The sequence below is a fragment of the Mytilus galloprovincialis genome, chromosome 11 (genome assembly GCF_965363235.1).
Source record: "Mytilus galloprovincialis chromosome 11, xbMytGall1.hap1.1, whole genome shotgun sequence".
In the NCBI taxonomy this organism is placed as follows: Eukaryota; Metazoa; Mollusca; class Bivalvia; order Mytilida; family Mytilidae; genus Mytilus; species Mytilus galloprovincialis.
Window position 1 is genome coordinate 86,268,864 of NC_134848.1, and position 15,046 is coordinate 86,283,909.

At 33.1% G+C, this 15,046-nt stretch overlaps 1 protein-coding gene and 1 long non-coding RNA gene across 2 annotated transcripts; both read right to left on the reverse strand.

Moving 5' to 3' along the window:
* Positions 1-2,821: 2,821 nt before the first annotated feature.
* On the reverse strand, positions 2,822-5,133 carry LOC143052974 (uncharacterized). Its single transcript, XR_012971315.1, has 3 exons — positions 4,769-5,133; positions 3,525-4,055; positions 2,822-3,424 (listed from the first exon to the last, which is right to left on the reverse strand). It is a non-coding gene; the product is annotated as an uncharacterized LOC143052974 (long non-coding RNA).
* Positions 5,134-6,099: 966 nt separating this feature from the next.
* Positions 6,100-13,695, reverse strand: LOC143052976 (serine protease 30-like). The gene is made up of 7 exons (XM_076226152.1): positions 13,564-13,695; positions 12,573-12,719; positions 11,715-11,803; positions 10,639-10,727; positions 9,100-9,368; positions 8,426-8,565; positions 6,100-6,335 (listed from the first exon to the last, which is right to left on the reverse strand). The coding sequence occupies exons 1-7, from the start codon at positions 13,622-13,624 to the stop codon at positions 6,114-6,116; spliced, it is 1,017 nt and encodes a 338-aa protein (XP_076082267.1). The 5' UTR covers positions 13,625-13,695; the 3' UTR covers positions 6,100-6,113.
* Between the last annotated feature and the right edge of the window lie 1,351 nt (positions 13,696-15,046).

Below are 15,046 nucleotides of genomic sequence, written 5' to 3' on the forward strand. Positions count from 1 at the left end.
TGAATGGTTGCAAGGTGAACATGTTCAGCTGGCAGGTTTCATCTGACCTTGACCTCATTGTCATGGTTCAGTTCTTAAAGTTAAATTTTCGATTTATGATAGTTTTTTCTAATACTATATACAATAGGTCAACTATATTTGTTGTATGGAAATATTTTATGATGTTTGTGTCAGTCTCACCAGTTTTATTTGACCTTGACCTCATTTTCAGGGTTCATTGCTCAGTGTTAACTTTTTGTGTTTTGGTCTGTTTTTCTTAATCTTCAAGCAAAAGGTCAACTATTTTTGTTGAATTTAAGGATTGAAGGCTTTTCATGTCTACCCTTCATTGTTCATCTGACCTTGACCTCGTTTTCATGATTCATTGGTTAATGTTTAATTTTCTTGGTTAAGTCTGTTTCTTAGAAACTATAAGCAATAGGTCAATTAAAGTTTGTGTAATGAATTATTATAATGTCAATGTATTTCTTGTTTGGTTTATATGACCATGACCTCATTTTTAGCTCACCTGGCCAAAAGGGCCAAGTGAGCTTTTCTCATCACTTGGCATCCGTCGTCCTCCGTCAACTTTTAAAAAAAAATCTTCTCCTCTGAAACTACTGGGCCAAATAAATCAAACTTGGCCACAATCATCATATGGGTATCTAGCTTAAAAAATGTGTCTAGTGACCCGGCCAACCAACCAAGATGGCCAACATGGCTAAAAATAGAACATAGAGGTAAAATGTAGATTTTGGCTTATAACTCTGAAACCAAAGCATTTAGAGCAAATTTTACATTGGGGTAGAATTGATTATTAAGATCTATCTGCCCTGCAATTTTCAGATGAATTGGACAACTGGTTGTTGGGTTGCTGCCTCTGAATTGGTAATTTTAAGGAAATTTTGCCATTTTTAACCGGATTTTTGTGACAAAAATGTCGGTTATTGATTTGGGGATGTACGGCGGCCGGCCGGCCGGGCGGACGGCAATCAAATGTTGTCCGTGCATTAACTCATGAACCGTTCAATCAAAGCTTTTAAAATTTTAATATGTTATTACTGACAACTATACGAAGGTCAAGTTCAATAATGGCGATTTTGACTTTTACCGTTCAGGAGTTATGGTTCTTGAAAGATTGAAAAATGGAGTTTCCAGTCGTGTCCGTGCATTTACGCATGAACTGTTCTACCAAAGCTTTCCAAATTTTAATATGTTGTTACTAATGACAGAATGGAGGTCAAGTTCAATAATGACGATTTTGATTTTTACCGTTCAGGAGTTATGGTTCTTGAAAGATTGAAAAATGGAGTTTCCAGTCGTGTCCGTGCATTTATGCATGAACTGTTCTACCAAAGCTTCCGAAATTTTAATATGCTGTTACTGATGACAAAATGGAGGTCAAGTTCAATAATGACGATTTTGACTTTTACCGTTCAGGAGTTATGGTTCTTGAAAGATTGAAAAATGGTGTTTCCCGTCGTGTCCGTGCATTTTCTCATGAACCATTCAACCAAAGCTTTTGAAATTTTAATATGTTGTTACTGATGACAAAATAGAGGTCAAGTTCAATAATGACGATTTTGACTTTTACCGTTCAGGAGTTATGGTTCTTGAAAGATCGTAAAATGGCGTTTCCATTCACGTTGTTGCATTTACTCATGAACCATTCAATCTAAGCTTTTCAAATTTTAATATGTTGATACTGATGACAAAATGGAGGTCAAATTTGATATTGACGATTTTCACTTTCACCATTCATCAGTAATGGTTCTTGTGATATTGCCAGGACACAAATAAATGTTAATAAATCCGGTTTGCTGTCGTTGTGACAGCCTCTTGTTGGTTAATATCTTGAATATCTATATAGATAGAGATAAACTGTAAACAGCTATAATTTTCAGCAAAGTAAGATCTACAAATATGTCAGCATGACCAAAATGGTCAGTTGACACCTCAAGAAGTTATTGCCTTTTATAGTAAATTTTTAACAATTTTCATTAATTTTTTTAATTTTTGTGAATTTTTACAAAATATTTTCCTCTGTAATTAAGGGGCCAAGTTTATTTTAGATAGAGAAAATTGTAAGTAGCAAGAATGTTCAGTAAAGTAAGATCTACAAACACAATTTTGTCATGAATCAATCTGTGTTCGTTGTTTAATATGCAAATAGATCAAGGAGAGCGACACAGGCTCTTAAGAGCTTCTAGTTTTTTAAAGGCAGTGCTTTAAGGCCTGACTTTCAAGTCATGGGTTACATCTTTTCATACGCAACGCCCAACAAATCTATGCAGGGGGTCATTTGGCCAGAAATAGATCCGGAAATGTTCAATTTTCTCCTCTCCTTTTTATTGTCGATCCTTCGACTTTAGTCGAAAAAGCGAGACTAAGCGATCCTACATTCCGTCGTCGTCGTCGTCCTCGTCGGCGGTGTCCACAAATATTCACTCTGTGATGAAAGTTTTTGAAATTTTAATAACTTTCTCAAACTATACTGAATTTCTACCAAACTTGGACAGAAGCTTGTTTATGATCATAAAAAAGTATCCAGAAGTAAATTTTGTAAAAATAAAATTCCATTTTTTCCGTATTTTACTTATAAATGGACTTCGTTTTTCTGCGAGGAAACATTACATTCACTCTGTGGTTAAAGTTTTTAAAATTTTAATAACTTTCATAAACTATCCTTGATTTGTACCAAACTTGGACAGAAGCTTGTTTATGATCATAATATAGTATCAAGAAGAAAATTTTGTAAAAATAAATTTCCACTTTTCCGTATTTTACTTATAAATGGACTTAGTTTTTTGCCAGAAACAAAACATTCACTCTGTGGTTTAAGTTTTTAAATTTTTTATAATGTTCTTAAACTATCCTGGATTTCTACCAAACTTAGACAAAAACTTGTTTCGGATCATAAGATATTGTTCAGAAGTAAATTTTGTAAAAAAAAATCACTTTTTCTGTATTTTACTTATAAATGAACTTAGTTTTTCTTCCAGTTAACATTACATACAGTCTGCAGTTAAAGTTTATAAAACATTTATTAGATTCATAAACTATCCTGGATTTTTTACCAAACTTGGAAGCTTCTTTCAATCAAAAGACAGTATCGAGAGGGAAATTTTTATTGATGTTTTTCCTCATTTTTGTTGAGTCTGCGATTAACAGCAAAAGAAGGCGAGACACTGGGTTCCGCGGAATTTTCTGATACTGTATGCAATAGTTCTACAATATTTGGTGTATGGCATGATTGTAAGGTGTACATGTCTAACTAATAGGTGTCATCTGACCTTGACCTCATTTTCATGGTTCAGTAGTCAAAGTTCTGATTTTGAGAATTTTTTTTTAGTATTATATTCTATTAATATGATTAACTATATTTGGGTTATGAAAATATTTTATGATGAATATGTCAGTCTTGCTGTTTTTATTTGACCCTGACCTCATCTTCACGGTTCATTGCTCAATGTAAGTTTATGTGTTTCGGTCTGTTTTTTCTTAAACTATACATGTCTGCCTGGCATGGTTCATCTGACCTTGACCTCGTGTTCATGGTTCATTGGTCAATGTTTAGTTTTCTTGTTTAAGTCTGTTTCTATAAGCAATAGGTAAACTATATTTAGTGTATTGAATGATTGTAAGGTTTACATGTATTTCTAGTTTAATCTATATGACTTTAACCTCATTTTCTTGGATCATGTTAAGCTTATGTAATAGTTGTAATATAGCTTTCTGTTTAGGATAATCAACATAGTATCTATGGTTAACAAAGAAAGCAAGACATTTCAGCGTGTGCACTCTACTTGGTCTGTGTTCGTGTTTCTCAGTCCAATTGCTTTGTTGAAATTTGTGTACTGATATTTGCCCTTAGGCCTTTTTTTAAAGCCATTGCTTTATCAGTTTATTTATTTTTACCTATGAGTTTAAATGCCCCTTTGGTATCTTTCGCCTCTCTTTTTACAGATATAGATAATTTTTGAACAGTAAAAAATATTCAATAAAGAAGATCAATCTATAAAGATAAGAAAGAAATTCGTCAGTTGTTCCCTGTAGGAGCTATTTCCCTTGAAAGACTATTTTTACACCACTGGGTCGATGCCACTGCTGGTGGACGTTTCGTCCCCGAGGGTATCACCAGCCCAGTAGTCAACACTTCGGTGCTGACATGAATATCAACAATGTGGTCATTTTTATAAATTTCCTGTTTACAAAACTTTGAATTTTTCGAAAAACTAAGGATTTTCTCATCCCAGGCATAGATTACCTTAGCCGTATTTGGCACAACTTTTTGGAATTTTGGATCCTCAATGCTCTTCAACTTTGTACTTGTTTGGCTTTATAAATATTTTGATATGAGCGTCACTGATGAGTCTTATGTAGACGAAACGCGCGTCTGGCGTATTAAATTATAATCCTGGTACCTTTGATAACTATTTACACCACTGGGTCGATGCCACTGCTGGTGGACGTTTCGTCCCCGAGGGTATCACCAGCCCAGTAGTCAACACTTCGGTGCTGACATGAATATCAACAATATGGTCAATTTTATAAATTTCCTGTTTACAAAACTTCGAATTTTTCGAAAAACTAAGGATTTTCTCATCCCAGGCATAGATTACCTTAGCCGTATTTGGCACAACTTTTTGGAATTTTGGATCCTCAATGCTCTTCAACTTTGTACTTGTTTGGCTTTATAAATATTTTGATATGAGCGTCACTGATGAGTCTTATGTAGACGAAACGCGCGTCTGGCGTACTAAATTATAATCCTGGTACCTTTGATAACTATATTCATTCAACGTTTAAGCTTTTTTTTTCAGAAACTACCGTATGATGAATTGGCAGAAAATTTGAAAATCAAGTGTTCAACAAAGTAAGACCTACAAATTAGTAAGCATGACCAAACCCCTGAGTTTCTGCCCTAGACAAACTGTTTACCAATTTGTTTAATTTTCCAAAGATAGAAAGGGAGATATGATACTAGTAGAAATAAAGAAACTTTAAATACCAAAAATGTTCAGCAAAGTTAAAGTAAGACCTAAAAATAAGTCAGTTGACTATATATTATCAACTGATCCTTTTTACCAAGTCAGGAATATGTTCATGATTTAACTTTTTATATGATTAAACATTGTTAAAAGATTATGTTAACTATTGTCTTTTTACTTTTTAACTTATGATAGATAGAGAGAATCTTTGCATTGTCGTTTGGTTTTTGGTTGCACTTTAGTGTTTCTGTTGTTTCGTTGTTTTCCTCTTATAGTTGATGTGTTTCCCTCGGTTTTAGTTTGTAACCCAGATTTGTTTCCCCTCAATTGATTTATGACTTTCGAACAGCGGCATACTACTGTTGCATTTATTCACACTGCACAAATATTAAGCAAATGAACTCGTCGTAGCAATTTTGTATTTTCGCCAGACAAAAGACCTATCTGTGACTCTTAATAAAAAAAAGTTTAAAAGGCAAAAAAAGTACGAAGATGAAGAGCATTGATTACCGAACATTCCTAAACATTTTGCTAAATAAAGCTGAGGTAATCTTATCCTGAGGTAGAAAAAACTTAATTTGTATCCCAAAAATACAAACTTTTGTAAACAATTAAGTTATAATAATGACCATATGTCAACACATAAAAGCTGACTACTGGGCTGGTGATACCCTCGGGGAATAAAACCTCCACTAGCAGTGACATCGGCCCAGTGACTGTAAATAAACTCAACATAGATACCAAAATTGAAATTTTGTATTTGTAATTATTAAGACCTGCCAATAAATCAAACATGACGAAAATATCAATTGTTTCCTTTTAAGAGATGTTGACCTTGAAAGCTATTTTGTTTTAAATTTAAGTTTTCCATAGAAACTATAATAGATAGTGTGCATCTTTTAAAGGCATGTTTTAAAACGCATAAATATCCATTTAACGGCAAAATAATTATCGGTCCAAGATCTTCACCAAATAATTTCGGGTGAGCGATAAGGCTCTTATAAGGAACCTCTTTTTAAGACATCATATATCAATCAAGGTCAGTAAAATAGGGAAGACATTTTGTGTGTGTAATCCTGCATAAATGATAAGACAGAGACTTAAATAAATGTCATAATACTAGTACGTTACATGTACGGTTTATTATATATAATATACTTTATTATCGGTTAAGTCTCGTCTCCCAACAGCAGGTATTTCTCCTGAAAAAGTATTCATTATCGACCGAATCCAGCCCAGGTACGACTGAACACGTGTATACACGCCTGGCTGGTATGCTGCTGCGCATGTGTATCCCCATGACGTTATACCAACCAAACTCCACACACCGTTCTTTTTACACACCATAGGTCCTCCCGAATCACCCTGTTACAAAACAAACCAAAGTGGCATGTCATAATTGTACTTCATTTTTTTTTAAATAGAATGATTCTTTTTAAATATATTATATAATGAGGGTATACAAAAAAAAGTAAAAATCACAGAAATGCTGAACTCTGAGGAAAATTCAAAACGGAATGTCCCTAATCAAATGGCAAAATGATAAAACACATCAAACGAATAGACAACAATTGTCATATTCCTGACTTGGTACAGGCATTTTATAAAGTATAAAATGGTGGTTTTATAGCGCTAAACCTCTAACTTCTATGACAGTCGCATCAAATTGCACTATATTTACAACGATATGTGAACAAAACAGATAAATAGGTACATTTTAAGCACAACTCAGTTTACGTATGAACTACATTTGTCAATTAAAACTTTCAGGAGTATATGTGTGAACATAAAAGTAAATGATCATCTTAAACTTAAAGTCGTGAACAACCGAACATTACGATTTTGTATTATCTTCAGCTCAAATGAGTGAACGCCTGAATATAAACCAAGTGTCTATTTTTAATCTTTTATGTGGAACGTCAGACTATAAATTACACAAGTCATCATAAAATTTAATGAGTATATACGTCTGAACAGAAATATCATGTTTCATCTTAAACTCAAATGTGTGCACGTATGAGCATAAATATTAAGTTTCATCTTAAACTCAAATGTGTGTACGTATGAGCATAAATATTATGTTTCATCTTAAACTCAAATGTGTGTACGTATGAGCATAAATATTATGTTTCATCTTAAACTCAAATGATTGTACGTCTGAGCCTAAATATTATGTTTCATCTTAAACTCAAATGTGTGTACGTATGGTCATAAATATTATGTTTCATCTTAAACTCAAATGATTGTACGTCTGAGCATAAATATTATGTTTCATCTTAAACTCAAATGGTTTTACGTATGAACATAAATATTATGTTTCATCTTAAACTCAAATGGTTGTACGTCTGAGCCTAAATATTATGTTTCATCTTAAACTCAAATTTGTGTACGTCTGAGCCTAAATATTATGTTTCATCTTAAACTCAAATGGTTTTACGTATGAACATAAATATTATGTTTCATCTTAAACTCAAATGGTTGTACGTCTGAGCCTAAATATTATGTTTCATCTTAAACTCAAATGATTGTACGTATGAGCATAAATATTATGTTTCATCTTAAACTCAAATGTGTGTACGTATGAGCATAAATATTATGTTTCATCTTAAACTCAAATTGTTGTACGTCTGAGCCTAAATATTATGTTTCATCTTAAACTCAAATGTGTGTACGTATGAGCATAAATATTATGTTTCATCCTAAACTCAAATGGTTGTACGCCTAAGCATAACTATTATGTTTCATCTTAAACTAAAAAAGTTGTACGTATGAGCCCAAATATTATGTTTCATCTTAAACTCAAAAGGTTGTACGTATGAACCTAAATATTATGTTTCATCTAAAACTCAAATGGTTTTACGTGTGAGTCTAAATATTATGTTTGATCTTAAACTCAAATGATTGTACGTCTGGGCATATACATTATGTTTCATCTTAAACTCATATGGTTGTACGTATGAGCCTAAATATTATGTTTCATCTTAAACTCAAATGGTTTTACGTCTGAGCATCAAAAATATGTTTCATCTCAAACTTTAATGAGTACGTCTGAGCATAAATAGTATGTGCACGTCTGAACAGTAACCACACGTGTAATCTGAACAATCGTGAGTGTGTGTCTAAACATAACACTTTGAATTTTAATGGACATAGTCTGAACATGAAGCGCATGTGTCATCTAAAACTTTACACGATCATAGTGCACTGAATTTCGTTGTTGTATCGGTCGTTTCGCTTATAAAAAGTAAAATCACAAAGATACTTAACTCCGAGGAAAATTCAAAAGGAAAGTCCCTAATCAAAAGGCAAAATCAAAAGCTCAAAGACAACAAACGTATGGATAACAACTGTCATATTCCTGACATCGTAAAATACTTTTAGTATAATTTATTACTGGTGAGTGTATACGATATGTCCTTACATCTGTAACCTTTTATGTTATATCTTTTATATACCTGACAGGAATCTACACCGCCATGTTTTCTTCCTGCACAGACCTCTGTACCTGGTATCTGTCGATCCATTAAGTAAGAGCACACTTCATTAGACAATAACGGAACGTCCGCTTTATATAAGCCATGTGTACCATGACCACCTAAAAGGACAATAATGGGACGTTTGATTTATACAAACCGTGTGTACCGTGTGCAAAAGGAAATATCCTATTGGATATTAATGGAAAGGTCTAACATGACCAGCTAAAAGGACAAATAGTATTCGACAATAATGGAACGTCTTCTTTATATAAACCATGTAAACCATTTCCACATAAAAGGACAAATCGTATTGGACAGAAATGGAACGTCTGCTTTATATAAACCATGTGCATCATGGCTACATAAAAAGACTAATCTTATTGAACAATTATGGTAGTCTGCTTTATATAAACCATGTGATTCATGTCTACCTTAACATACAAAAACATTGACAGAACATCTTTCTTTTTACAACTTAACCCATACACGTATGCATTTTTCAATGTGAATAATTCCCGGTTTCAAAATCTACAGAACTATGGGTAATTGCATGTTCGTACCCGTAAACAAATAACGGTACCTCATCAGTTATGTTTCCATTGTTTAAGACTATTTTAACCAATCGGACCGTTTTGATTAATCATCATTCTTACCGTTGTGATTTGCTCCCCATCCGGTAATTGTACATATCATATCTTCAAAACTTGTGGTGTTAGCTGGAAGACACGCAGGACGAACAAACTTGTTATAAGCAGGGACAGCGTGACCTAGTTTCAATAATGCGATGTCATCTTTAAAACTTTGCATATCAAATCCACTGTGTATAAATAGGGTATCCACTTTCTCGAGGATTTCTGTTCCTTCTATGTACGCTCTGTCGTGTTCACCAACAACAACGGTGAAGGCATACGGATTCTTGTTTCTGTGAAAAGAACACAATTTACAATCACTGCTCTTTAAGTCAATATAATGACCAACTTTAATCCAACAGAAATGTCTTTATTTTATGTGAATCTTTGCATGTCTATAACAGTTCTAGCTATTACATAGTACATATTTACCTGCTCAGAAACCTCTGTAGAAAGATATTCTTGTAAACAGTCATTTGATTCTGGTTAATGCGGAATTATTATGATATAAAGTCATTTATTGATTATCGTTGCGGATGTGTATATTACTTGGCAAGAGCATATTTGTGAGATTGATTATCATTGTTGAACATTTCTAATTTGTGAAAATTAAAAACACAAAAATACTGAACTCCGAGGAAAATTCAAAACGGAAAGTCCCTAATCACATGGCAAAATCAACCGAATGGATAAAAACTGTCATATTTCTGGCTTGTGACAGGCATTTCATTATGTTGAAAGTTTTGAGTGAACCTGGTTTTATAGCTCAACACCCTACGTGTATGACAGTCGCATCAAATTATATTTTATGGACAACGATGCGTGAACAAAACAAACAAACATAATACTAGTAAGTAAAAATTTTAAAACTAGGGGTACAGCAGTCAAAATTGTGTTATAATCTTAATCACTTTAAAAACAAACACTTTATGTAGCAAATAAGCACAAAAAGGCATCTATGTTAAATCTACCCGTAAACATGATAAAGGATTTAAAGATTTTAAGTCCTGGGACCGAATCCCTGTCCTTACAGGTACATGGTTTGGTTACCATTAACTCAGAGGTAGAATTGCGCTTTTAACGTACATCAATTGATAAGCACGTAAACGTCACACAGGTAGAAATAGCTTTTAATCAATTTTTTGCAGATTTGTCGAGACATATCGTCATAGTACGTAAGGGAAGGGGGCGGGGGCAGTTGTGTAACTTTACAAGCTCCGCTTACAGTACAGTACTTCTAGTTTTAAATTAAAAAAAAGTAAAATCGCAAAATTACTTAACTTCGAGGAAATTCAAAACGGAAAGTTCTTCCTAATGGCAACATCAAAAGCTGTGATTGGACCTGGTTTTATAGCTAGCTAGACTCCCTACTAGTATGACAGTCGCATCAAATTCTACTATTTTGACAACGATGGTTTTATAGTTAGCTAAACCTCTCACTTGTAAGAAAGTCGAATAAAATTATTAATTTCGCTAAAATTGCAACGATGTGTAAACAATATAGACAGACATAACAGGTACAAATGTCATTGTGTTCTTAATCTAAATACATTGTTATCTTACTGTTTAAAACAATGAGCGGCAGTCAGGACCCATTGACTGTCAATTAATGTTCCTCCACAAATATGGTAGTCATTTAAACGTAACGAAACCTGAAAAATACGTACTTATTACAATTAACAATAAGTACATGTAGAAACTATCGGGTCGTTTAAGACCGTTAACACTCAAGCAGTAATGTTTAAAAAGATATCAATATTACTTTTGTGTTTTTGTTCCGTTGTTTGCCTCTCACAGTTGATATGTTTCCCTTGATTTAAGTTTGTTAGCCGGATTTGTTTCGCTAAATCGATTTATGACTATTGCACATCGGTATACTACTGTTGCCTTTGGACATTTAATTTCATTGTTGTTTGAAGCCATTATGGGAGTTACCTTAGCAATAATCAAATACGACAACCAAAACAATTCTGTCTAAGATCGTCTTATGATATCAAACCAATTATCGATGATATCGTCTAAAGCCATCAAACTAATTATCAATGGAATCTTCTGAAGAAACCAAAATCAATTATAAATGAAATAATCTAACGGTATCGAACCAAATATCGATGAGATCGTCTTACGACACCAAACCAATTATTGATGAGATCGTATAACGACGACACCAAACCACTGTTATATTCAAAGAGCTTTGACTTCTAAACTTTGTATTTCTAGTGAGATGATATTATATTCAGAGAGCTTTGACTTCTAAACTTTGTATTTTCTAGTGAGAGGATATTATATTCAGAGAGCTTAGACTTCTAAATTTTGTATTTTCAAGCGAGAGGATATTATATTCAGAGAGCTTTGACTTCTAAACTTTGTATTTTCTAGCGAGAGGATATTATATTCAGAGAGCTTTGACTTCTAAACTTTGTATTTTCTAGCGAGAGGATATTATATTCAGAAAGCTTTGACTCTAAACTTTGTATTTTCTAGCGAGAGGATATTACATTCAAAGAGCTTTTACTTCTAAACTTTGTATTTTCTAGCGAGAGGATATTATATTCAGAGAGCTTTGACTCTAAACTTTGTATTTTCAGTGAGATGACATTCTATTCACAGAGTTTTGAAATTTAGTCTATATTAATTACCTGCCATGGAAATTCTCCAAGAGCAGCAACAGTTCCTCCTACGATCTTCGTCGCAGCTGTTTGAACAGGCGTACTTATACCACACTGCCCTGAAACAATATGTATCTGGTTGATGTGTTTCCCTTGGTTTAATATTGTAACTCGATTTGTTTTCTCTCATTAGATGTATGACTTTTCAATAGTGGTATACATCTGTTGCTTTATTTATTGGTATCACCATCCGTACATAACTGTGTAGAACTCTGGTGTGCAATCTATGTTTTGATATCCCTTAGTAGTATCGTCTGTTTATTTAATAAATGTTTCAACACCGATTTAGCGGTCCCGTTTTACTAATGATAAAACATTTAACAATCATAAGCTTGAAATCATCCTCCTGTTCAAAGAATGGTTATCTTAGTTAGAAGGGTTAGCAGCTTATGTACTAGTATTTTGTCTGGTGCTATTAAAGGTTGGGGGTCAAATTCTGTTAGACAATCAGCCCCAGTGGGAACTATTCTCCAAGTAGACAATAGATACCGCTCATACTGGTTTTATTGAAAAACATGTATTGGTCGGCTTGAAAAAAATAAAACGTGGTTGTTCTTTAAGAAGTTATTACCGATTAAGACAATTTATCCGCTTTCAGTTTTTGTGCATCTCAAAGTTTGGTCAAAGAATACCGAATTAAAGATATTCAAAATGTGAATTGATGTACTACGTAAGATGATAATTAAAAAAGAAACAAAGAAAGTAAATCAGATTTATATAGAATGCGAGCACCTGGCACCAATTATGCTTTTAAAATTTACTGATTTGTTAACCTAATAACGATGGATGAGCTACAGTTTTTGTGGCAGGGATACACGTTTAACTTACCCGGTAACAATGGAGGAGATGTAGTCTTTGTAGCAGGGATACAGCATATTTCTTGGAATGAACATCCACTACGCGAGAATAAGGAACCAGATAAACAATGATTGTAATACATGTTGACACATGTACCACCCCATCTTGAATGGCAAACTGTAAAATTTTTAAATGTAGATTGTAATACATATTGACACATGTACCACCCCATCTTGAATGGCAAACTGTAAAATGTTTAAATGTAGATTGTAATACATATTGACACATGTACCATCCCATCTTGAATGGCAAACTGTAAAATGTTTAAATGTAAAATTAACTTTACACGTGACATTGTAATACATGTCGACACATGTACCACCCAATCGTGAATGGCAAACTGTAAAATGCTTAAATGTAAAATTGTACAGGAGACATTGAAGCTATTTTTTTGCTTGTAGTTTAAAGATTTTTTTGGCTTGCTTGAATGCTTTCTTTGTATAAATGGTTGCTTACGCATTGTTATTCAGACTGACACTTGCATTTAATTACAAGAAAATTCCTCTAAAACAATAAAGAGAAAAATTGAAATGAAACAACTCACGCTCAAAGCATGTCTTATATTAGGGGATATCTTAAAATAATAATTTTGTAATATAAATAAATTATGGTATTATTTCACAACTATTTTATATATACATATGTATATTATATATAGGCGTTTTAGCATCGAATTTGTAATGATATTCTTTTCAGGTGAACAATTTCTTTAATATATTTTTTATTTGTACTTTAATTATCGTGTTTAAGCATAGATACTTCTATATATAAACATGTTATCTGACAGTGTTTGAGGAGTGTCTGGTAATATCTATCATGTAACACTAATCGTCTAAGAACAAGTCATTGACTTTAGATTCCACTCATACATATATACTATAGAGTGACCAATTAATGTGTTGTTCATTATTTGTTTCAACTATAAATTAGCAAAGAAAGAATTAAATATACATAATCTTACCATCGTCCGCTAGGGTGGAAACTAATAATAACAATAATGAAACAGCACTTAATTTAGCCATGTTCAGACGAATCTCTCTTATCAGTCAAAAGTGGATGACGTCACATGACAGAGAGATCAGAAAAGTTCAAATTCATGACATTGGACTCAACACTATTTCATCAATTAGAATAAATAGGTTTTGTGATGACTGGCAAAAATACATTTGTACATACCTAATAAAAAGTAATATTTTATCATTTGTTTTCTTTTATAAAAAATAAAGAAGAAAAAAATATAAACCATATTTCAGAACTAAATATGTTTGACTATTTTATTTATTATGTCTGTTTTGTTCACGCACCGTTGTAAATATAACGGAATTTGATGCGAGTGTCATACAGGTGAGATGTTTAGCGCTATAAAACCAGGTACAATGCACAATTTTCTACATTTGAAAATGCATGTACCAAGTCAGGAATATGACAGTTGTTGTCCATTCGTTTGATGTTTTTGTCTTTTGATTTTGCCATTTAATAACGGACTTTCTGATTAATTTTCCTCGGAGTTCAGTATTTTTGTGATTTTACTTTTTTTCTAAAACTGGCGTGGATTCAAATGGAGCACAGCCATAAAAGGTAAACTAGAGGTTCTAAAAATGTCTTTGTCTCCCACCTAGGACTAAGAAAATTTTTATAGACTCGAACATAATGCAGGTCATAAATATCTTTTTTTTTTTTGTATTTCAGATACTTTTTTATGCATACAATTTCTATCGGTCTTCTTTAGTTCTTCCCTGTTTTGCTCATCTGACGAGACCAGTTAGTTTGAATTCAGGATGAAAAGGAGGAGAGAATAAACCTGTTGAGCAGAAACTAAAGGCCTTAAAGAATAGGGGTTGTCACAATGAAGAGGCATGGAGCGTAAATAATGGTTATAAAAGGCACTTTCTGACCTAAAAAACATCTGACATGAGGTCTGATATTGAGAATCTCGAGGAATTTAAAATGTTTCAAGAGGCTCAGGCTCTTACCTGAATGTTCTGTAACTGGATGTTTAGCTAAAACTTCAGATGAGACAGACTTATATATAAGCCAAAAAGACTGTAATGCAAATCCAGGTAGAAATGGTTTAAGCAGAAATGTCAAAAATTTCTTTTTAAAAAAGAATAAACAATCTCTCTCTCTCTCTATGTATATATAGAAGAACCAGCAGATTTTAAATTAGCAAAGTTCTCATAGGACACAAAACCTGATTATCTGTAGAGGTATGTATATAAGGCAGGGATAGTATTTAACAGAGAATCTTTATCAGATAATTAATTCTTAGTCAGAAAAGAAGGATAAGTTAGAAGAGTAATTCAGGTCTTATCAGCCAAAAAGCAGAGGCATGACTCAGAAATTGACAAAGCATGAATGTCGATCCTTCTACGACAGTAGCAAAAGCTATAAAAAACATCATGATTTAAATATTTGAAGGTGGCTGGATGTAAAGGTTCAAAAGG

What these genes read in the sequence shown, in the direction of transcription:
- LOC143052976 (XM_076226152.1), bottom strand. Translation starts at nt 13,624, where the DNA reads ATGGCTAAATTAAGTGCTGTTTCATTATTGTTATTATTAGTTTCCACC. An exon ending in TTCCACCCTAGCGGACGATG is followed by an intron (nt 12,720 to 13,563) that starts GTAAGATTATGT and finishes AAAATTTTACAG; the next exon opens with TTTGCCATTCAAGATGGGGT. An exon ending in GCCGCTCATTGTTTTAAACA is followed by an intron (nt 9,369 to 10,638) that starts GTAAGATAACAA and finishes TTCTTTTCACAG; the next exon opens with AAACAAGAATCCGTATGCCT.